The sequence below is a fragment of the Martes martes genome (assembly GCF_963455335.1).
Source record: "Martes martes genome assembly, chromosome: 14".
NCBI classification, from domain to species: Eukaryota; Metazoa; Chordata; class Mammalia; order Carnivora; family Mustelidae; genus Martes; species Martes martes.
In genome coordinates this window covers 12,043,283-12,068,521 of record NC_137902.1, presented here as the reverse complement: position 1 = coordinate 12,068,521, position 25,239 = coordinate 12,043,283, and the positions used below count along the sequence as shown (strand labels likewise).

The 25,239-nt window shown below is 37.2% G+C and overlaps 1 protein-coding gene across 1 annotated transcript in view; it reads right to left on the bottom strand.

Annotated features, from left to right (window-relative positions):
- CACUL1 (CDK2 associated cullin domain 1) overlaps window positions 1-25,239 on the bottom strand; it is a 67,067-nt gene that overhangs the window by 9,088 nt on the left and 32,740 nt on the right. The window contains exons 4-7 of the mRNA XM_080822408.1: window positions 11,875-11,970; window positions 9,289-9,391; window positions 3,316-3,405; window positions 249-387 (exon numbers count right to left, since the gene is read on the bottom strand). Of these exons, the coding sequence (XP_080678534.1) occupies window positions 249-387; window positions 3,316-3,405; window positions 9,289-9,391; window positions 11,875-11,970 (428 nt within the window). The remainder of the gene's footprint in view (window positions 1-248; window positions 388-3,315; window positions 3,406-9,288; window positions 9,392-11,874; window positions 11,971-25,239) is intronic.

Here is a 25,239-nt window from a genome sequence, read left to right as displayed (position 1 = left end):
CACTGCTGCCCCAGGGAGAGCTCCTTTCTTCCAAATCCATGTTTAGTGAAGGGCAGTTTCCATAAACTCAAATCCCAGCTTCCACCATTTCCACAGACCGGCAGCTAACCTCTCCCCCCAGCAGCATCACCCTGACTACTTGGTGGTTGTTTCCCATTCTAAGAACTCTGGCCTCCCTCCCCTGCCAAACCAAAGTGGCCAAAGGAAATGGACATACTTTGTCAAAAAAGAAAAAAAAAAGAACTTGCCTCGTAAAACCATTCTGTATAAGTTCTCTTTGAAGTTTCTGATCTTCAGCAGCATATTCAGAAAGTTCAGATTCCACCGCCGGAGGGAGAATGTTTGGAATAAATTTAGAAAACAGAGTTGGAGCCATCTGAACCCACTCTGTGAGGGAAGGAAAAGATCCATTAAGGAAATCATAAAGACAAATTAAATGAAAAAGGGAAAGCTTTCTTTGTTCACAGAAAGAATATATGTTATTACACCAAACAAAGTGGGGAAAAAAGCAGTGTAATCCCATTCTGACAAGGAATATACAAACAGGTTAAATCTCCCTTCTAAAAAGACTTTAACAGTACAAAGAAAGCAGATATTTTTCCATTTTGCTGATAAATGAACACTCTCTTCCCTTTATTCTGCGAACACTAAATATAAATAACATCCACCTGTATTAAGGGCATGCTAAAACCAGCACTCCGCCTTCCTTGTTGCTAGTCCTAATTTAGCACTGTTACCCTTTTAGATCCTTTTAAATCCTGCCCTTTCAAATTTTCCCTTTGGAAAACATCTTCACTGTATAGATCAAAACCCATAAAATGTCAATCTGGGTTTAATCCAGTAAGCTCACTTTAAAAATTGTAATCTGAGTAAATAATTCTAAATCTGGGCAGGGGGGAGGGGACATGTTTGATGCTGTGCAGTGCTGGGTCAATGGTAAGTAAAAAACATCCAACAGGAGAACAGTTAAGTTAGACATGACCAAAACAAAACAACAACAACAAAAAAACAAGTACCACAAAAAACAATCCACTCTTCCCTTGTATAAACTCATGGCAAAATGTTCTCAACAGTGTCCCAACTCAAATATACCTTCAGAGTCTCAGTACGGCCCCCAGGAGAACCACTGATCCATCAATGAGAGGTGGCAGGAGCCAGACTGATCTGCCATTTTATGAACTCCAGGCAATCATTAAAATAAAGATGAAGAAATCAAAGAAAAGAGTGTGTATTAAATGAAGACGTGCAAGGATGGGACAGCTGGCACTGTGCCTAAACTAAGCTTCTAAAGATCAGATGGAAACACACCAAAAATTTTAATAGTCGTAAGAACCTACAAAGATTAGGGCTCAGGAATTTAGTTTAAGTTCACATGCATTCATCATACAAAGATCATCAGCACTTGAGAACCAGTGCAATGAACGTAACTTTTACACTTGAAATTCAACTTTTAAAATATTTTAACCTTCATCTGTCAGGTAAATAAAACTACTTTAACAAACCAGGAACACAATGGGTACTGACAAGGCATGTAAATATCAAAATATGTTTAACAGTATCTCAGAAAATGCCTAGAGCAGCAAAAGGTTAGTCTCTGATAAAATTCTCCTTTTCAAAAGGACAGCTCTCAAATACAGAATTCTCCTCACAAGTAGTATGAATCCTATTACAAGAGCTCAAACCCAGATAAAAATATACCTATGAATTTTTCTACACGTAGCGACTGGTTTTATTCTGCAATATTGTTATTTATGATAAAAGCCAGAGCTGATAAAGCTGCCTACTTGGGAGACAGAATTTAGAAATTTGTTATACTGCACTTGGATGTCTTCCAAAATAAAAGAAAATCATTCATAACCTAGCACTAAAAGAAAAATTAATGAGCCATTTTTATCACATTTAGTAAAATAAACATAAAACTGTCAAACTACAAATATCAGTTCATAGGACATATGTAATAAAATGTTTTTGCTACTCTATAGAAGTAATTACTGAGAATAACTTGTTTATGAAGTTATGAGGAACAGAGTTTAAGACCTGATGAAAATTTAAGGTAACATGACATCTGGATATTCTAGAAGACTCTAACTGCTTAAAGTAGCCTGGGAAAGAAGGTATTTCTGACATCACAGTCTACCTATAATACCACAGTTTTTAAGTGGTTTCTATTTCAGCAAGCTAAATTCTGACATATTTTTAAGCAAATAATTAAGCCATCAATTAAAATAACTACTGGACCCAACTGGATAGTAATAAAAACAGCTAATGTTATTAGCTAAGTTTAGGTACTACGTTAAGCTCTTTAGATAATGTTTTATTTCATTTAATTCTTAAATGACAAAAGAATTCCACAAAAATAGTACTGTCAAGAAAGCATCCCTTATGTTTCTAGGTGGTAGCACAATGTTCTACCCTGAGAACTTCTGCAATCTCTCTACTACGAATTTTTTAAAAATTTGCTATACGGGGCACCTGGGTGGCTCAGTGGGTTAAAGCCTCTGCCTTCAGTTCAGGTCATGATCTCAGGGTCCTGGGATCAAGCCCCGCATCAGGTTCTCTGCTCAGCAGGGAGCCTGCTTCCCTCCCCCCTCTCTGCCTGCCTCTCTGCCTACTTGTGATCTCTCTCTCTCTGGGTCAAATAAATAAAATCTTTAAAAAAAATTTGCTATACAACTGTATGATAATTTTGACACTCTGGCTTACAAACAGGAAGATATATACAAAACATCTTGGAATTCCTTTAAATTCAGTGGCTTTTTTAAGATAGATACATTGAGATAATTTATAAACCATGCCTTTGAATATAGTGCTCTTTGACATTTGGTTCTGCTTTTCTCAGTATTTCTTTCTTCACGATATACTTATGAAATGACTGTAATTTTACCAACACTTCTAGATTCCCTGCAAGTTACAATGGGCCTAGGAAGATGAGAGTTGTGGATGTGTATGTCGATGCATATCTATAGTGGGGGGGCGGGGTACAAGTAAAGGAGAAACTCCACAACAAAAAAGACAGAGATTAATACTGGACATGAGAATCAATTTTGTCCAAAATGTCTGCTACCAATTAGTTCTTGTATTTCCTAAACTAGCTGGTTTTCATCAGGACAGAAGGAATTCCAAGGGAGTCCTGAGTTTACATTTCACAATGATGAGTGCAGTATCTACTCAGTTTTTGTTTTTATTTGCTAATAACAAATCCAAATACCATTAGGCCTCAAAAAACACATAGACAAACTCTGCCCTTTGGATAAGGCTGGAGCTGTCATAAACACACAAACAAGTCTAACCCCAAAAGAAATGGTGGCTGTTTACCTGGCCTGAGAGTGTACAGGCCTTTCACAATATTCGCCATAGTTGAAGGTGTGACCTGAAATGGTGTTGACTGGGCTTCTAAAAGTAAAGCTGAAAGAAGAGAAAATGGGTTATAAAAATGATAGAACATGTCAAGTTTCTCCACTATTATTTCTCCCAAAACTCAAGTAAAACAAGTGCAAGAAAAACAGTCCCAGAGGACAAACCAAGTCTATAAGCTAAAGATTTTTTTTAATCCAACGCAATAAGAGCTCAACCTAATGAGTAAATATGTGCAGGTCTGTTACAATACTAATGGAGATGATTCAATTCATGGAGGTTCTGAAAATAAGCTTTACAAAAACAGTAGTATTCATGGTACTTAGCGAGTGCATGAAAGTGCTTCCCATTAAGTTCATGAGTCAGAAGATTTACGTTTGGAAAATAAAATGTTCTCTAACTCCCCCAACCATTCCTCTTTCCCCAAATCACCATATTAGAGGCTCTTGGGACTTTTCTGAAAGACACATTATTGGTAATTTTAGTATCTGTGATCGGAGTCAGAAACTCACATTCCCAAACACTAGAGCAGCATGTACTTTTTCCTTACTGAACATACAGGCAAGAGATCGCCTGGCTCATCCTCGCTTTCCTAACTCTCACAACCACATGACCCCAACTGACCATGCCAAGTCAGCTTTCTTTTAGATTACCTTCTCCAACGAAGATTTTATTAGAACATTTTTAAATAAGTAAGAAAATTCCTCTAGATAATACCATTAACAGATACAAATGTATTCCATTATTTTAGTGGATACAACAGATACCAATGATTCCAAACAGCTAATTTTTTAATTTCTCTCTCAAAGACAGCCTGTAATTTAGTACACCCAAAACCCACAAGGCTTGGCATAATTTTATTCTAAGCCAGGCTTGTAAAGCTGTATAGGCTATGCCTTTTCAAAAATGAAAGCACCTCCTCCCTTGACCAGCAATGATTTTATAGTTTTTAAACATACAATGCAAGTTACGTTTGAATTTATATGATGAAGGACAGAGGTGCACCATTCCAGTGGATCCTTCAGATTCTCTCTCTCAGCAATAGACAGTGATAACTCTGAACGCCGCAGGTAAGTTTTAAGGATGACAAATGTTAAACACCGCAGAAAATCATGTTTCAGGATATAATGTTCAAAAATTGCAATTCTAAATTTTAGGTTCTGGGAGTCTCTTCAACTCAAGGTTATCTCTAATTTCAACATGTGCCCCACATGCAGGCTCTTTTTCTATTCATTCATTTCCCTACTTTTTAACAATCGTTTTGGCCTTCGTAAGTCTTATTCCCACTAACTCTTCACATTCAATCACACATTAATTATGTAGTCAAATATATATATTTGTAAATGAAGAAATGATATATTCACAGATTAAATTATATATAAAATACATAAAAATTTATTTGGGATGAATTAATGAAAAGAATTATATTCAGTAACGATTACAGAGTTGAGAAGGTGTTAACAATTCACTAAAATCCTCTCCACCTAAATTCTTTTTAGGAGAACGGTGCTTAAGAGATTTGCTAGTTGGTCTCCTCTTTTAAGGAAAAAGAAGGGCATCTAGGGGGAGGGGCAGCAGCTTGAGACTGGGAAGAAAATATTTCTTGAGTATTTAACAAGTGCTAGGTATTTTACAAGTTTAATTCTTTTAAAACTTTATTTAGGATTTACTTTCTTACAAGCTTAATTTTCAACTACTTTAAAAAAAATAAGGAAACTGAGGCTAAGAACAAAACAAAATAAAGAACACTGCATAATTTACCCAAAGTCACAGAGCTACCAAGTGGCAGAGAGGTCTAAGAACCTGTGTTTCACTCTGAATTCTGTATTCTTTCTAAGTTCACCATGCCACCACTGAAATACAGATCTTATATCTAATGGGTACTAATGAAGTTTTTCTCTTTGTTTTCTCCCCAAAATTATGGAACTAAAAAACAAAAAAACAAGAATCCCACAACAATTCCACTCATTGTTGATTTTAAGTTAACAGTTTTGAAACTAGACTAGGACCTTCCTGAACTCCTAGGACTGACCTCTTTCATTATAGTTTATGGCACTGAAATCTACCGTCCTGAAAGTCACACAGCTTCTTAACAGTGGAACTGGAGCCAGAACCAAGCTCCTCTACTCCTTCAATTATTCCTCAGAGCTACACCTTTACCTAAGGGCTTCTCTCCTTTTTTAATTTGAACAGTAATTCTTAAAGTCAAAACTAAAATGAAAAATATTCTTGACTTTTAAGAAGTTCAAACTAGGGCGCCTGGGTGGCTCAGTTGGTTAAGCGATTGCCTTCGGCTCAGGTCATGATCCTGTAGTCCGGGGGATGGAGCCCCACATCAGGTTCTCTGCTTGGCAGGGAGTCTGCTTCTCCTGCTGACCTCTCTCCTCTCATGCTCTCTCTCTCTCTCTCAAATAAATAAATAAAATCTTAAAAAAAGAAATTCAAACTACAAGAGCCTGAACTAAAAGGCAGAACCTAAGAACAACTGATAATCACGTAAATTTTTAAAGCCCTCTGTCAAAGTGAACTACAAATCTTTACTGCAACTCAACATACTACATTTTCTCAAGAAACTTCTACCATTAACTGGCCCGTTTTGTCACATTTGCTCAGAATCAGCAATATAGAGATACTACAGATACCCTGGCTAAGGTAAAAGTATTTCTGTTTTCAAAGTTTAATGAAAGTAAAAATTAAATTCAAAGGAAAACAATTTTGCTACTAGCCAAAGGTAGAAGCTACTTTATTTTACAAGCACATATGTTATGGAGAGATGGTAGGAAACGACCTTTATTTACAGCAGGAAGTCACTGTCTTCGTTCATGAAACAATTGTTGAAACAGAGCATTTGAGTACCAATTATTCATTAGCAGAGAGGGTATTCATTTGGCTCTGCTGCAAAACATGGCCCCTAAATTCTTCCCATGGAGAGGTATGCTCACACCCACTCACCTGGAATCCAGGCTCCGTAACTGCCTGGCCAGCACAACACAGCAAAAGTGACATTGTGCCAATTTCCAGGTCCAGGACTTAAGAAACTGGCAGTTTCCATTTCCTGCATCTTGAGACACTCACTCTTAGAGGAAACACAAGAGAGGAAACTACAGCCACCAGAACTTGCCAGTCACATGAGTGAGCCATCTTCAAAGTCCCCAACCCCTGGGAGAATCACATCGGCCCATGCTGAGTGCAACAGAGATGAAGAACCCCACCAAGTCCTGCCCTAACTGCAGGTTTGTGAGCAAAATAAAAGACTTTATAAAAAGACTATGTTTTGGGGTAGCATAATAACTGTAATAATAAATAAAACACTAGCATTTTCAAATTTATCTAAAGCCACAGAAACTAATCAGAATTTAGAATACAGACTTTGAGTGTAGTTATTTGTTTTGTTGGAATAAGGGGCAAGTACAGGAAAATGTACAACTAGAGATGAGAAATCATTTCTTCATAACTCCGTTTTTCCAATTTTATTAATATTAACCTTTCTATGCCTCAATTTCTCCATCTATAACATGAAGTAATGACTACTATAATTGAGAAATAAATGTTAGTATTGTAAAGTATCTAGAACATGTCCCACTACATAGTAAGCAGTGAGTGTATTTTTTTAAAGTTTTGTTTTTTGTTTTTTAAGATTTTATCCATTTATTTGACAGACAGAGACCACAAGTAGGCAGAGAGGCAGGTAGAGAGAGAGAGAGGAGGAAGCAGGCTCCCCGCTGAGCAGAGAGCCCAATTCGGGGCTAAATCCCAGGACCCTGGGATCACGACCTGAGCCAAAGGCAGAGGCTTTAACCCACTGAGCCACCCAAGCGCCCTAAGTGTATTTTTTAAAAATCTTTTGATGACCATCCACAGAGCATTAATAAATACTTAGAGTGTCCCTTATTGTTACAGAGCCCAAACCAATGAGGCCAATGGTCACTGTCTGAATCCCTTACTCTAAGCACAATGCTTGGTAATTGCTCAATAAGTATGTGATAAGTTCAGTTTTATACAATTTACAAGATTTGGGGAGCTTGGGTGGCTCAGTTGGTTAAATGTCCAACTCTTGATCTCAGCTCAGGTCTTGATCTTGGGGTCGTAAGTTCAAGCCCTGCACTGGGCTCCACACTGGGAGTGGAGCCTACTTAAAAAAAAAAAAAAGAAAAGAAAAAAGAAAAAAAAGCTGGGGCGCCTGGGTGGCTCAGTCAGTTAAGTGTCTGCCTTTGGCTCAGATCATGATCCCAGGATCCTGGGATCAAGTCCCACATCGGGCTGCCTGCTCAGCGGGGAGTCTGCTTTTCCCTCTCCCTCTGCCTGCTGCTCCCCCTGCTTGTGCTTTCTCTCTCTCTGTCAAATAAATAAATGAAATTTAAAAATAAAAAAGCTTAAGGAATTTTACACCTTACTTGGAAAAGAAAGGAATATCTACCTTTAAGTGTACTTTTGAATGAAAACCAAACTCTATAATGAACAAGAGGAAGAATACTTTTTTGGAAAAATACAGTGCAAATTAATTGAAGGTTTAAGAGAAAAAAAAATTCATTTTTTTCCCGACTTTATGTCTTCACATCAAGAGGCCTTTATGCAGACTCTTCACAGGGTGTGATCTTGTAAAATATCATGAATCTATGGAAAGCTCACACAGATTAAGAAGAGAGATGTCTCTCATCAGATCTGGAAGACTATATTCTCTTTGAGTATTTTCTTTGCATATATCAATCAATAAAATTGATTTCTAAATTAATGATAAATATAAAAACATTCACAGAGTAAAAAAGCTGTAGCATTTCTCTAAAGAATTTTAACAGGAAAGACTTCAAAATGCTGTGTTCCATTTTGCAATGAAAGTAAAGACAATGTCAACATCAGAGATAATACTTAAGTGGTTATAAGACCTGGAATATCATAGAAGATTATATTTAAAGATGTTTACAAACATCTGTCCAACTTTAAAAAAAGTCATGCTCCCAAGATTTTGGTCTCTATTCTGATAGAATCTGTTGGGAATATAATAATGAAACAAATATTACCTTAATCAACCATATTATTTGAAAACTTGGCCTTTCTGGAATAAACTGGCCCAAAGTTTAACAATTTGTTCTCTTAATTTAAAATAAAAAAGTTGATGGTCAAGGTTAGAACAATTCTTCTGTAAATACTGGTAAAAGTTCACTGTGGCAGAAACTAATTATGAGTATTAGAAAAGGTAAAAATACATACTATAAATCCAAGTATGTGCCAAAATCTAAAAAATGACTTCAATGATATACCACATAAAACATGAACTTTTAAAAGATGCTGAGACCTTAGGTTGTAGGAACTTCCTAAACTCCACTTAGAGAGGTATACTTTTTTAGGGAAGGTAGGATAAGATGCCACCTACCGTGAGGGGGCAGGGGGCCCAAGAATGGGGGGAGAGAAAAACTAACTGAACTTGGTGCTTTGATCTGCTTCCTTACCAACCTACATTACCAAGTTAAACCTTTTATAAATCTCACTTTATAGAAGAAAAAACTCAGGATCAGAAGCTGAAAAGCTTGCCTACAATATAGTTAATAAATGACTAGACTAGACAAGGGATTTTACACCAAAGAGTAAAAATCAGAAAGAATTCTGTGCTACCATTTCAAAGATACAATATTGTGCTCCTTCTAGAATTAGGAGTAACAAAGTTAGGGTGAACCCCTTAAAAATATTTCCCCCATTGTCAGGGGGGTAAAAAAGGTAAGTATCAGGCCAGATATAAAGGCACTGTCCCATGACCTAGCTAAGCTGCTCTCAGCTCTCCATTTTCAGTTCCTCAGGGTCTCTATAGAACTGGACTTGCAACACCTCTTGCTATAAGATTCAGATGTTAACAATGGCTGCACATGCCAACGCTCTCTGATCAAAAATCAAAAAGATCATCGCTCGTGTTATCTCACCCTTATAAGCTGAATTACTTACGCATTAGGCTGTAAATGTGCTTTTCTGCAACATGTTCCGTAAACAGCTTTATAAGGTCATCTTTTAGGTCTCTGTTAAGCTTGGTTTCGATGTAAAACTTATTCTGAAGAAGAAAATAAATTGTTTTTTTAGTGCCTTAATTAGGGGGAAATGATTGGTCTAATGAGCTGAAGCACCAAAAAATATTTTAGGAAATAATTAATAAAGGTATCAATTTAAACAAAAAAACCCAACATTAAAAAACAAAAGCCCTGCTACTATTAGTTGTCCTTCTGGCATGGAGTTAAAGCACATAAAGATAAAGATAAAATGTTATGAACCATACACCTCCAAAAGAACACAGGAAGGCATTCAATATTAACTATACAGAGATGTATAGACAAACAGACCACACTGTGTGACAAGCACATAGGCCCTTTAAAAATACTGTATCACCACCAAAAGGCAACAACAGGAAACACTAATAAAAGGTACCCCATTTATCAATGATCTGGGCTGAGAGCAGGCAGTGGACATGCACTGGTTGATTCCCCAACATACAATCTGCTTCACTGATTCCTCTAAGTTACTCAGTTTATGGCATTCTTAGGAACGGTCTTTGGTTCAAAGGCAGACATGTGACCCAACATAGAGCAAACAGATTGAGAGAAGCTTAGTTTGGTGCAAAATATCCTGTAACTCATTTATGACCACGAGAACAAGCTGAAACAGATGCTGTGTACATGAAGGAGACAAGAACCTGAGTCCCTGGTAACACTATAGAACCATGGGGTTCAACCAACCCCAGAGACTACCTTATTTGCTTAGTTTTATTACAAGAGATTAAAACTTTTCCTTATTTACTTAAACCACTTTGAATCAGGAGTTCTGTTTTTTGCAGCCAAAAGCATCATGATTAGAATGACTAGCCAAGGGGCACCTGGGTGGCTCAGTTGGTTAAGCCTCTGCCTTCTGCTCAGGTCATGATCTCAGGGTCCTGGGATCAAGTCCTACATCGGGTTCCCTGCTCAGCTGGAAGCCTGCTTCTCCCTCTCCTTCTGCCTGCCGCTCCCCCTGCTTGTGCTCGCACTCTCTCTCTCTCCCTCTGAAATAAATACATAAAATCTTAAAAAAAAAAAAAAAAAAGAATGACTAGCCAAACAAGACTGAATTTGTTCATGTTAAATGTTAACTCAATATATAGGTATGGAAAATAAAAACAGGAATGTTAACAGGTTGCTCACTGATTCTCGTAAACAGAAGATCATGAAAATTATAAAAATAACATGCACATGGTAACAAAATAAAACCATGCAATAAAAACCAGTCTCCCACAGCAGACCCTCTGTTGCATTCTCGAAGGCCCCATTCAACTGGGAAAACTTGTATGTTCTTTCTAAAATGCTCCTTGCAAATACATGGATGTATGTGTGTGTTTGTGTGTGTGTGTATGCTTTTTTTCCCTAATAAAGAAAAAAACACGTTTTATGAAGAATATTACACACTGTTTTGCATTTTGCTTTTTCAACTAACGTATTTGGAGAAGATTTCTCTCTAAGCATACATACAGGTCATTACCTTTCACTGCTTATTTCTCTACTATAAATATCTTTCCATAAATTAATAGTCTTCTGCTGATAATACAGATTTCTCTGTGTTCTGTTTTGTTCTTTCAGTGAACTGTATTTTATGGAGAAGAAATTCTTTTGAAGATTAGTATTCCACATACAGCAATCTTTATGCTACAGAACGTAGATCAACCCAAATGTCCCATTCTCTAATAAACAAAAAGGAATTGGGATAATGACTGCTAAGGGCCCCTGCCTTCAATAGGAACACTAACATTAAGATTCTATGATTTTAGGGGCGCCTGGGTGGCTCAGTGGATAAAGCCTCTGCCTTCGGCTTGGGTCATGCTCCCAGGGTCCTGGGGTCGAGCCTCGCATTAGGCTCTCTGCTCCGCAGGGAGCCTGCTTCCTCCTCTTTCTCTCTGCCTGCCTCTCTGCCTACTTGTGATCTCTGCCTGTCAAATAAATAAATAAAATCTTTTAAAAAAAAATTTAAAAAAAAAGATTCTATGATTTTATATATTTAGGAAGGAGAAGGGACTAATCAATAAAGTCCATAGAGACTAAAAATTATACTCGTGGCATAATTCTCCAAATGAAAGAGAGCACATCACCATAATGGAAGAAAATTTTATTATTCTACTTGTTTTATGGAATGACTTACTTGACATTTATCATGTCACGTTTTTAGATAGCTGTCGTAACTCTTACTTTCTGAGGACAAGAAAACTTTCTCACATATCTTTACTTTCCAAGCACAGTGTCTTCCATACGGCAGAAATAAAATAAATGCTGAGCACTGATTACTCAGTACTTCTTCCTGAATGCCTAATTGTCTATTCAGCAGTGTTATTTATGGAATTTTTATGCAGTAAAAGGGTAAACAATTCTATGTCAATACAATCAAACATTACTAAAATAGATTAATTTCCATTTTTAACATAATACATAGCAAAAGATAAACAGAACATGCGTAACTTCATCTATCTGCACTTGGACCAACAGAGATATCTGGAAAGGGAAAACAGCTCTAACTTACCATATATATGAAAAGAGGCACAATGCTCTGCAATGCTCCCATATACTGTCCAAGAGCTATATTAAATCTTTCAATATAGAGATCTGGAGGGCTGGCCTGTGAGAAAGAACATTAAATGTGATTATTCTGGGAAACCAAGTGGAAGACCTTTAACCTACAACAATCTAAAACGCAGACTCAGATAAATAAAAAACAAAAATGCAGACTCAGAAGTCCAAGTCAAAATTCATTCTTTCCAAGATTTTATGACAGAGAGAACAGGCGCTGGGGAGGAGCAGAGAGGGAGAGAGAGACAGAAGCAGATTCCCCGTGAGTAGGAAGCCCAATGCCTGATCCCAGGACCCGGAGATCATGACCTAAGCTGAAGGCAGACACTTAACCGACTGAGCCACCCAAGCACAACCCAAGTCAAAATTCATATTGAAATTTACAATAAAGGGAGAAGGCTGCAGGTTAAGACGTCTATCTTTGTTCCAAAATCCGCTATGCAAAACTGAGGTTTGGTTTAGCAGTCTTTAAAACCTGTGTAACTTTATACCATGTTAGCTAAAAGGCTTTACTCAGTTAGTGAGTAAAAAGCTGCATTCACAAGTTGTGTTTATTAAGATAAACCAGTTTAAAAAGTATCACTGAGCTATGTGGACATTTCCTATAGGAACCAAACCATATTTGAGCCTAGAATATGAAGAAAGAGAGAAAATACTCAGGGAAATGGTACAGGCATAACATACTATTAAAATAGCTATTGAATTTTTACAGTTACCTTAGGCAAAGTAATATTCTGACTTCTATACCAACTTGACTGTAAACCACTTCTATAGCTAACCAATTAGCTACGAAGAGACTTAAATGGTCCATATATATCCGCACCTCTGGAGAGCAATCAAATAAACATAATACATGCCTGGCTTTTAACTCATTGTTATCAAAACACCAAGTCATAAGGCCATCAAAAGAAACACTTCCTGTTTTACTGCATGTTATGGGCTAAATTATGTGTCCCCCTTCCCAAATTCACATGATGAAGCCCAAAGCAGTGTGACTGTATTTGGAGTAAGGAAGCAATTAGGCTAAATGAGGTTTTAAGAGTCAAGCCCTGATCCTTTAGGATTAGGGTCATAAAGAAAGACACCAAACCGCTCCCTCTCCCTCCCCATCTCTTCCTCTGTCTTTCCCTCTATTCTATCACACCACGTACCCACCCCCAGCACACTCAGAGGAAAGACCATGTGAGCATACAGCAGGCCCATAGCTATGGACAAGTCAGGAAGGGAATTCTCAACAGAAACCAAATCAGCTGCTACCTTAATCTTAGACCTCCCAGCCTCAAGAACAGGAGAAGTAAATTTCTGTTGTTTAAACCACCCAGAGCTTGTGGCATTTTGTTACGGCAGCCCCAGCAGACTAAGGCACTATGTTTTAGGAAAGTACTTCCATCTACTGTTTCATTTTATTCTCTAAAGCGAAATTAATTAGGTATCATTTTAATACTGAAGAAACACACAAATGGGCAAGTCACTTATCTGAAAAAAAAAAGAGGATAGATCCAGGTCTTCCAGCTAAGAATTCATTCCAGGGACAGAGAGTTGGAGATGGGCATGGCACAAATCATCATGCAAACAAAAGTGACTCCAACCCATGGTATTCTCATTACTTGACAACCATACCCTGGTACAGAAAGTCTTACTTTCGAACAAGAAAAACAAGGAAATGTCACACTGAAAGATTCCAAAATACTAAACAATGAAATTATAAAACCACTTCAGCTAAGCTGTTTTAAAAATGTCCAAATATTCCAATACTATTTTTAATATAAGATTTCATTTATTTTTTTCAGTTCTACTGAGATGTTAGAATATTGTAGTGAATGTTCCTTACTTCTAATTCATCTTCCATGATTGCACATTTAGAGATCTGGCACATACAAGGTCCTTTTTTTTACATTTATTTTTCTTAGTCTTCCTAATTACCTGCAAACTGAACGTTATCTCCATTTTACATATGAGGCCCCTAGGGCTCAGAAAGAGTCACATATCTACAGTCCCACAGCTAATAAGCCCAAGAACTAAGACTCAAACCTGAGTCAGCCTGAGTCCTCCCAGCGATTTACACCACATCCCTCTTTTAGCAGGCTGAAAACTTTAGAAAACTTTAGCGCTCTCTGCTTTCACATCCTGTGCTTCTCACACGCAGCCCAGCAGAGCACTCCCACCACACTAACAGCCTGGTGTGCTGTTTTAGACTTTCTCGAATCTTTTCTTCCTGAATGCCTTTACCACACCCCCTAATCAGTCACTCTGGTCAACTTTATTCACTCTTCCAGATTTGTGTCACTTCCTCCAAACTGCCGGAGACACGGGGCCCTCAGATAGAGCACCATTCCACTTCTTCACTTTTCCCACCAGGTCGCCTCTGCCACTAAACTTCAAGCCCCTGGAGGGTAAGACCTGTGTCTTGTCTTTATAACCTCCACAGCTGACCGCAAACCTGCAAGAAAGCATGCAGAGATAAATGCATTTTTCTGCAAGGACGGTCTTGCTTAAATCTAAATTTGCTTAAATCTAAATCTAACCTAGTCTTTCCATTGAAACTGCTTCCTTACTATCTAACAAGGTCGTATGGACATTAGGCAATGCATTTAGCCTTCTGAATTTCAATTTCCATAAATACAAAAAAGGAAAAATACTAATTGTGCTACTTCCAAGATGTGCCAAAAATCAAAGAAAATGATATGTGTATGCTTTGAAAAATGTCAGATGTTATAAGTGCACATGCAACTAGTGAGGGTAAGTAAACTCCCTTATGAATTACCTATTTGTCTAGTACTTCAGAAAAACCTATTAATATTGTTAAAGGCGTTCTTTGTTAACTAGAGAAATTGGGGAAAATGGTTCTACATTATGGGCAAACTTTTAACTATAACTAATGGACAGAATCATATGTAATATCTTTTTCTAAACTGCTGCAAAGAATTCTGGAAATGATATTTCAGCATTCAAAGAAATAAATTTTAGAAGCATTATATGAGAAAAAGAAAATCTGAGGAGTTTTTGCATTAAAATAATTTTCTTTTCATAAAAGGACACTTTATTCAAAAGTTTAAAGTATGAACACTGATCAAAAGGCACACTTAACAGCAGAGAATAAATAAAATTGAATTCCTTAGTTATTCTTTTCAAGAATTCCCAAAGCCTCAAAGGTTACGAGTATTAAAAAGCACTTTTTGTACTAAATCAAATGTCAGAACATTTATTTAGCTTTTTAGTTCCACATTTCACGCAGCACTTACTCAAAACCTTTCAAATGACAGGACTATAAATTATAAGCCTTCTAAAATAAATCCAATCTCTTTACGAGGAACTAGAAATAACTGCCATTTAAAAAATAACAAATCGTCCCTCCTTAAAACTTAAGTTCAGTATACCTTAAGCCCCATGGGGGAAATTGCTACCTATTTGATTTACATTATTTCAACATGAATGTATTTGGTTTGGACATTAAATGATATTTTTTTACCCTAAAATAGCAAGTCTCATTTTCTTCTCAAAAGAAAAAAAAGGAAGGAAGGAAGGAAGGAAGGAAAGAAGGAAGGTAGGAAGGAAGGAAGGAAGGAAACCCAAGCTGCCAGAAAAATAACATTGCTCCAACCTTGCTCTAACTTTTCATAACTGAGCCAGATTCCCAAAAACTTATAACGTATCTTGTAGGAATGCTTCAATTTCTTCTGCTTTTTTAATGAGTAATGCATTCATCTGGTTTAAAATTTAAATGCATTCAAAAGGAAATAAAGAGTTTACCTTTATTCCTTCCTCACTGAACCAACACTTAATTCGTTTATAACCTTCCAGAAGAATTAAACATCATACATGAAAATAAGTATCCTATATATATCCTTTTCCACACAGATGCTAATGTAAAACCACACCAATCTGTACTTTTCCTTCAAACGTATCTTGGAGACTTTTATTCTAGTGGTTCTCAAACATTTTGGTCTTAGGACCTCTTTATACTCTTAAAAATAATTGAAGATTCCAAAAAGCTTTTGTTTACTATATGGGTCATATAATATATAAATATAAAAATACGTACTAATTTATTCTAAAATGGTATTAATGAAGTCTGCATTTTAACATTTAATGATAAAAGTTACATGTTTTATATTATAAACTAGTTATATGTAAATAACTATTTTCTCAAAAAAGGTAAGAAAAATGGCACTGTTTTCACATTTATGCAAGTCTCTTTAGCATCTGCCTTAATAGAAGCCTGCTCGATTCTCATATAGATGTGGTATGTTGTTCTGGTTGAAGTAAATGAAGAAAACCTAGTCTCACACAGATATGTAGGCAGAAAAGGAAGGCGTACTTTAGTACCCTTTTTAGATAATCGTGCATGTTTTTCTTTGAAACTTGACAAGTTTCTCAAAGGTTAGTTGAAACAGAAAATCTGAAACTATCAATGAACTCTCTGTACTCTATTACATTAAAACCCATTGGTCTATCTTCTACTTTGAATGGATCTTTTAATACAGACATTTTATAACATCAGAAATTGGTCATTTGTAAAATACTGAGTTGCACATGTCTTCCACATGTTGATGCATTTCACTATACATCAAAAAGAAAAAAATTTACATTTGTTACTATCACCACCTATTTCATCAGAAGAGTCTTTTTAAGTACTGGGAAGCCATCAAGGTCATGGTAGTAGATACAGGCTTTCCAAATTCTAATTTTCACTTCAAAGCTCGAATTTTATCATTGGGAACAAAGACTGCCAGTTGCTTTCCTTGAAGTGACACACTTCATTTTTGAGAAAATGTCGAATACCAAAGTCAAGTTAAATAACCAGTTTGTCAGTCAGACATTCTTTCAAATAAAAACACTGTTCTATCGGAAAACAACACCCCATCTAGTTTAGCTCAAAATTCAGCAACCACACAAGTGCTTTTTCTTAAAACAATCACTGTACTTTGATATGCAGCTTCCCATTTCTCCACACAGAATATTTTAAGTATATTAAAAGTCACAATAAAATTGTGAAATTTAAAAAAAATTTGCTGCTTCATCTAGGATATTCTTAAGTGAAATGCTTTTGTTTTCTAATGCAAATGTGTGGAAGTGAAGATTTGTGCAAAGGCATCAACAGTTTGCCCACCATTGCTTGTGAACCATCAGAACAAATATCAACCCACAGAAAAGGGCAAATAACATCTTAGGAGTACTAGAAAAAGCTTCAATTTTGCAGACCCTCTGAGAGGATTTCAGGGACCCTTGAGGTCCTCAAACCATACTTTGAGAAATCTGTTCCTCTAAGTAAAATGTTTGAATTTACTATTTAACCAATCTCCACATTGACAGCCTGTTGCTAATCTTCTCTACCACAATGTTGCCAATCAATAACTTCCTATAGCCATTGTTTTATAGACTGTGCTTTTTTTAAAAAAAAAATTTTAAGTGAAATAAAGAACTAGATGATAACCTTATGGATAGTTGTATAGAAACAAAATAATTTGGACCCTAATTCTGAAGACCTAACCTGCTTAATATCACTAGTATTATATGTATATTTAGTTACTAAGTATATTCCTTAGAGCAAGGACATAAGGCTAAGATTTGCTATATCATGCTACGCCTCCATAAAAGGAAAGAAAAACAAGTTTGTTATCCTTACTTTTGAAAGCCAGATAAGGAAGTTTGGTCAGTTATTCTTATTAGATGCATATTTAATTTTATAACAACATGATTTATTTAAATAATTTTCCAGCCAATAGACTTGAAAATACTATGATCTAGGTCAGTACTGCCCAACACAACTTTCTGTGATGACAGAGAAGTTCCATATCTGCACTGTCCAATACGGTAGCCACTAGCCATGGGAGGTCTACTTAGCACTTAAAACCTATTTAATGAAAACCAAGGAACCAACTTTTTATTTCATTTTCATTGTGGTTAGGGGCTACCAAAATGGACACCACAGATGTAAAATACAAACAAGTTCCACAATTCCATACTTATATCCTTCCTCTTCCACCTCTGCCTCATCCCACCAAAATGAAACACGGAAAAAATTTAAGGACTACGTGCTTTTATGTTCACAAAAACACTTTGTCTTCAAATAAAGAAATGACTTTTGCATGTTAAAATGAAATAGGGAGGAAGAAAGGATGGCAACAAAGACTAAAAAAACATAACAAGGCCACAAACCTGTATCTTTATAGAAGTAATACATGTTTACTGAAATTTTAAAAGATTAAAAATGCTATTATAGAAAAATAACCACTACTGACATTGGTAGATAACTACCATCAACATTTTCTTCTGTTCTTGTGTTTATGTGTGTATGCTTACTTTAACAAATATGTAATTATATTATTTTCTAATTTGCCATTATCACCCAGCTATATATCATCATCTGCCAGGTCAAATATATTTCTACAACATAATGAACCATCTGGACACACCATTGTCTACTTCATCTGCCCTTCTTCATGAGACACTTAAACTATGCTTAACTATGTATATTATCCGGGTCCGAATGGATCCTTCTAATCCAGATTAGGACTTCAGTGGTGCAAAAGTGTTGTGTGGCCTCAGCAACAAAACAATCTTATATTTAAACCTAAGACGGCACCACTCCTTGCTTAAGTAACAGCAGGTTCAGGAACAAGGCTGCATTTCCACAGGCCAGTGAATCTCGAAGAATGCTCTTCTCCAAATCATCTGAAGGGCTTGTTAATGATGGACAGAGTCCTCTGCCACACTCCTAAGTCCTAACTCAAGAAACCTTCTGGAAGTGTGTATTTTTTAGTGAGAACTTCAGGAGACTCTTTAAACAGCCAGTCCAGCAGTCATTAAACACTTAGAGAATTCAAGGGTATACCAGGAAAAGAAGTTTTATGGGAAGGAAATCTAGAGGATTTAAGAAAGGGCTGAGTAGTAATCACCCATGCAACACAAGACGTGATTTACTGCAGGACAAATGCAACAATTAAGCTGCAAACTATACTGAAATCAGTAAAAATATGATACCTTAGCATTTTAACATTAGTGGTACAACTCTACATGAATTTTTCTTTTAAATTTAACTGCTTCTTGACTGCTGTCAAATTTAGTGCTTAGAAAGTAATTAGAATGTAACAGTGAAGTTCCACATCTACTTGAAACGCAGAAAGCTGCTAAAGAACATCAGTCCCACCCTGATAACAAAATCTAGCTAAACTACATTATTTTCCAAGCTCATCAGAGACCTCAGGGTTCTCTGTGTTTTACAGCTGCCCGGTCCAACCAGGTGAAACAAATTCTAAAGAGTGCGCAGCTCTGGGACTCCTGTCTGGCTCAGTTGGTAGAGCATGTGATTCTTGGTCTTGGAGTCATGTGTCCAAGCCCCATGTTCGGGGGTAGAGATTACTTAAAAAATAAATAAATAAAACCTTTAAAAAAAAAATTTAAAAATGACCAGTTCTTTTAAGGAAAGAACGGACACACAGTTTCTCCATCGGTGATGGCAGCCATAAAAGCCCGTAAGAAAACAACAGAAGCTGTGATTAATCATTCAAGGCCAAGTGTAAACTAATAGTACAGAATCCCTGGGAGTCTCAGCACAAGGACAGTCCACACCTTCTCTCCAGTTTCTTTATAGAAGTTTGCACTGAGTCTTTGAGAGTAAACGGAATTAAAAGTCCAGCCTCTGAGATCCTGGATTCCTTTAGCTTATCCATATAACAATGACTAAGCTAGGTGACACAGCAGTTACAAAAGGTTCAAGGATTACATAATAGAGGAAAATGTCTAAAGAAGTCAGGCGGACTACGATGACTTCTCACTCTCCTACACACCTCACCCCTTTTAACACTTAGCAAAAATTACCACTTACCCTATGTGTTTATTTTTCAAAGGAAACTTTTTTCCTTATCTTTTCCAAGTACAAAACTCTGTCTCAAAATAAAAGTTTATTTTAAAAAGAATATAATTCACAGTGCACTCTGTATACTGTGATGACAACTGCAAATAACTGCTCATTATTTAAGTAACTTGACTCTCTTGCTGATCACAAATTCCATTTTCAAGATCCTGTTTTAATTCAAACAAGTAGATGGTTCTAGTAACCTCAAGCATAAGCTTTTTATCAGCTAGTAAGTGTTTTACTGAATCTCTCTTTAGGTCTGGCACTATGTTAAGCCCTATGAGGACATATAAAAAGAAAACGCAGTCCCCTTCTTAAAAATATGATAGTGAACTTATTAAAATTATGGTCTGCTGAGGGTTACACTGGCTGAGGGTCTCACTGGCAAATTCTGTGAGATAAGTACCATTTTGCTATAACAACTGCTTTTAGTTTGAATTAAAAAATAGATCTCCAAATAACTTATTTAGAAAAAAAGTCAGTAGAATACACATATGAAGATACCTACCAGTTGGCAATGACATTTATTTTACTTGAAATCCATTTAGGGATAACAGGCAATTTTCTTATTACCTAAAATCATCCTCATTCCGCAAGGAGTGAATAGCATATTTGGGGGAATGAAAGTTTTTCTAAAAACACACTGTGCAGTTCAACAGATATAGAAATTATAGCCTTTAAAACATACATAAATATCCAATGACCACATGCAAGACAACCAGCTGCGTTATGCTGCCACCCACCGGACAGAACATTAACAGCAAAGCAAACCTTGCTCTGATTTTAAAAACCAAGAGAATCTGGTTCAGTTTGCTGGCAGTTTGGTAGTAAAACTTTATATGTATTCTGGTGTCTGTGAAGAGCAAAACAAAGATAAGTAATGTTGACTAATTATGGTTTAGTTTCTATTAATTTCCATTATAACTAGTAGATTTGAGAGTCGAATTATAACTTACCTCAACCAAGATGTATTTAACTCAAAAGATATCAACACTACTGTAATCTTATTAAAATAAGTGGTTAAAATGTAATTAGTTGACAAACAGTCATGTGAACCATCCCCAATTCAGCCCTACTGGAAGAATAAACACTGCAACATTTTTCTTCTCCACCTCTGTGTTTGTGGTCTCTCTTGGGGACCTGAATTCAGGTTAGTATTATTGGTGGTTTTTCTAACACTTTAATGTTCCTGGCCTGGCCTGGGAACCAAGTCTGTTTAAACACTCTGTGCATGTACAGAATGTTCAGTGTAAGTTACAAATCACTGAAAAACTGCTGGAAGGAACACACTTGTTAATGGGTTACTGGCTAGAAAGCTAGAGGATCAAAACATCAAAAGAGTTTTTATATAGTGAAAGTGAAAATACACTCTCAACAGGATAAAGTGCATTAATACATAAATTTATCAACATTTTGTGGGGGCAAGAGCCTCATGACTGCTCTAATGGATTCTGGATTCAGACCTACATAAAAATAATCAAAATACAGAAGTGTCACTTTAAAGACAGTTTTAAGAGTAAAGAATGTTCTATCCACTAAACTCAATTGTCCAAATGGTGGGGCAAACAGGATATTCTAAATACTGTCAATTCAAATACTTTTTGTTATCAGTCAAAAAACAACCCCTAAAATCTCAGTGACTTAAAATTTTTAACAAAGTTTGGATAAATAAAATATAGTACAATGGAATGTTATTCAGCCATAAAAAGAAATGAAGTATTAATCATGATATAAACATGGACTTGAAAACACTGTAAGTTAATTAAGCCAGACACCAAAGGTCACATATTGTCTAATTTCATTTCTACGAAATGTCCAGAATAGCCAAATCCACAGAGACAGAAAGTAGAATGGCAGCTGCCAGTGGCTGGGAGAAGGGGAAGATGGGGAATTACTGCCAGTGACGACTGGCTTTCTTTCTGGGGCAACTAACATGTCCTGAAATTAGCAGTGATGGTTGCATAACTTTGTGACTACACTAAAAACCAGTGAGTTTGTACACTTTAAAAAGATGAACGTTATGGGACGCCTGGGTGGCTCAGTTGGTTGAACGGCTGCCTTCGGCTCAGGTCATGATCTCAGCGTCCTGGGATCGAGTCCCACATCGGGCTCCTTGCTCCGCGGGGAGCCTGCTTCTCCCTCTGCCACTCTGTCTGCCTGTGCTCACTCTCTCTCTCTCTGACAAATAAATAAATAAAATCTTTTAAAAAATAAATAAATAAATAAAAAGATGAACGTTAGAGTACATGCTTGTATCTCAAATGTGCTTATATCTCAAATCAGATTTTTTTTAAAGGGTTAAAAATTGAGAAAAAAAATACATAGCAAAGCTTTCTTTCTCAGGTTATGGGCCCATCTTGAGAGTCTACCCCATGTCAAACTTGCTCAGGGACCCAGGATAAGAGAGCCTCTATCATCTGCCACCATTCCCTCAGCAGGCAAAGGGAAACACGGAAAACTGAACAGCTGATCTTGAGGGCTTCAGATCTTTGGGTACACACTTCACCACGCACACCTCACTTGAATTCACAATTCACAGGCCAAAGCAAGTCACGTGTCTGAGTCTAATTTCAACAGGATAGAGACGTATACTCTTACCATGCATCAAAAAGTAATAGAAAGGCAAACTTTGTCTAACAAGTACTCAGCTAGTTCAAGATTACAATAAGCCAAAAGAAACCAACACTAGTACCTCAGGATTCTGGACGTCAAGAAGCTCACAATGCTCCAAAGATGGCATCCTGCATGGTAACTAAACCTGTGCCAAAGTGCTAAACTAAGGCCAATAGTAGCAACACACACACACTGCTCCGGGAGCAGAGAAGAGAAAGCGATTCTGAAGACTGTCAGGAACACTGAAATTAAAAGCTCAGCAAACCCTGACAAGGAGAATGCCCGCTCTGCAGAAAGAGGGGAGGTGACCCTCAAACAACATGGATTTGAACTACATGGGTCCACTTACTCATGGATTTTTTCATACAGTATGGTACTGTAAATATATTTTCTCTTCTTTTTTTCTTAATATATTCTTTTCTCTAGCTTATTATTATAAAAATACAGTATATAACAAATAAACAAAATCTGTGTTAATCGACTATGTTGTCAGTAAGGCTTCCGGTCCACAGTAGGCTATTAGTGGTTAAGTTTTGGGGGACTGAAAAGTTATCCTCAGATTTTCAACTGCATGGGGGATTGGTGCCCCAAACTCCCATATTGTTCAAGGGTCAACTACAGTGGCAAAAGAAAGTAAATGAGAAAATACACAAAGATGAAAACACACAGCCCATTTAAATTTTATTTTATTTTATTTTTTAAGATTATTTATTTATTTATTTGACAGACAGATCACAAGTAGGCAGAGAGGCAGGCAGGGGTGGGGGAGCAGGCTCCCCGCTAAGCAGGGAGCCCCATGCGGGGCTCCATCCCAGGACCCCGGGATCATGACCTGAGCCGAAGGCAGAGGCTTTGACCCACTGAGCCACCCAGGCACCCCCCATTTAAATTTTAATAGCAAAAACGTTACAGTATATTGCTGAGTTCACAGTGTGAAGAGCCCTGAGGTCCTTGATAAGGAGTATGGTCTTTGCTCTTTAGGTAAATAGAGAGTCGAAAGATTAAGAAAACAGATGATATGAGGGGTACCTGGGTGGCTCAGCTCAGGTCATGCTCTCATTAGGGTCATGGGATTGAGCCCCACACTGGGTTCCCACACTCAGCAACTCTGCTTGAGATTCTCTCTCCCTCTCCCTCTGCCCCTACCCCCTCAAATAAATAAATAAATCTTAAAAAAGAAAATAGATGACGTTAAGTCTGAAAAAAACAAACGGACTGAGGCAACAAAACAGACTTGCACAGTAAAGATGCAAACTAGAAATCTTCCTATTTTTCCACAGAGTACCCGTGAGGCCCTAAGCTAGGCACACAGCATGGGATAAATTTGAGACTTTACAAGGGGGAAAATTAGCAAGACTTGTGATTCATTTCCTATCTCTATTCTATTATTCATCACATTCCAGTCTATTAAAATGATCATTACATCCTTCGCCTAAGCAGTACTAAAGAATAAACCCACATCTTAATTATCTCTGCAGTCTACGCTAAGTCTAGCACACGTGCTCACAGATGGACATTCAAAGTTTGCCGACCTGAATGTTCTCAAAGCACTATCATCCTCCTTCCCTATTCCCCAAGTCCCCTCTAGCAACTGCCAACACTTCTACGGAAACCAAATAGATCTCTCAATCCTCTTACCCTGCCTCTCTTCCAATTGGTCATGGTTCTAGCTATACTGTTTCTTCTAGATACTTCTTCCTTCCCATTACCAACAACTCCACAATTTCTTTTCCAAGATTCCTTGGGCCAAATGTGTGCCATAATTCAGAACTTCACAAATTTAGAAGGTATAGTGATATCTATACAATGTATTATGTAAAATACCCAGTAGAGATTGGAAATATCAACACACTGATATTTCTAGGAAAAAACACATAACACACTGATATTTCAGGAAAAGAAATATATAAATGTTCCCCCCAAATTCCTCACGAGTTTAGACCAAGTTTTACTACCACATGAGTTTTGACACCAACTTAAGAGGAAAAATCCATTTGCAAAGGTTTTTTTTTATTTTGGAACCGCAGATAAAAAATCGTGGACCTGTAATTCACCTGGTCTATCGTAACCACTACTTCCCTGCCTCTCATTCTTTCCTACTTCAACCCATCACGTACTCGCTTGTATTCCACACCAGTCTTTGTTCGGTACAACTCCCGGCATTTAAGGGCTTCTACAAACTGGCTCCAATCTTCCTTTTCCAGCCTTATCTCCTCCCAATCTCCCTCAAATACCACACTCTATCCTCACAGGACCACTCCTTGCTACCCAAACCTCTCCAAAAACAGCCTTTGCTTATGAAGTTCTCTCAGCCTAAATAGCTCCCTCCCCAAACACCCACCATTCTTCATGGCATTCATTTTTTAAAGATTTTATTTCTTTGAGAAAGGAAGAGCAAGAGAAACAGTATGAGCAGGGGGCAAAGGGAGAGGGAGAAGCAGACTCCTGGCTGAGCAGGGAGCGTGATGCAGACCCTGATCCCAGGACCACAGGATCATGACCTGAGCCCAAGGAAGACGCTTAACTGACTGTGCCACCCAGACCCCCCCATGGCAATTCACTTTAATGCTGCTTCCTCCTTATTCCTCCACCTGGCTTAGATTATTTCACCTTTAGTCAGACAGGGCACTTTTCTTATTCTGCTTTGAACGACTGCTCCCTGAATACTATTGTTCCCAAGGTCTACTAGCAAAGATTGTGACCTAATTCTTTTTCCTTTTATATTCTTTTGAGTTTCCTTTGTATTCTTTTTTCTATTTCTTGAAATAAATGCTACTAATATCATTCATGTGTTAACTTCTCATTATGATTGTGGATTTGTCTGTTTATCCTTTTGGGTCTGTTAAT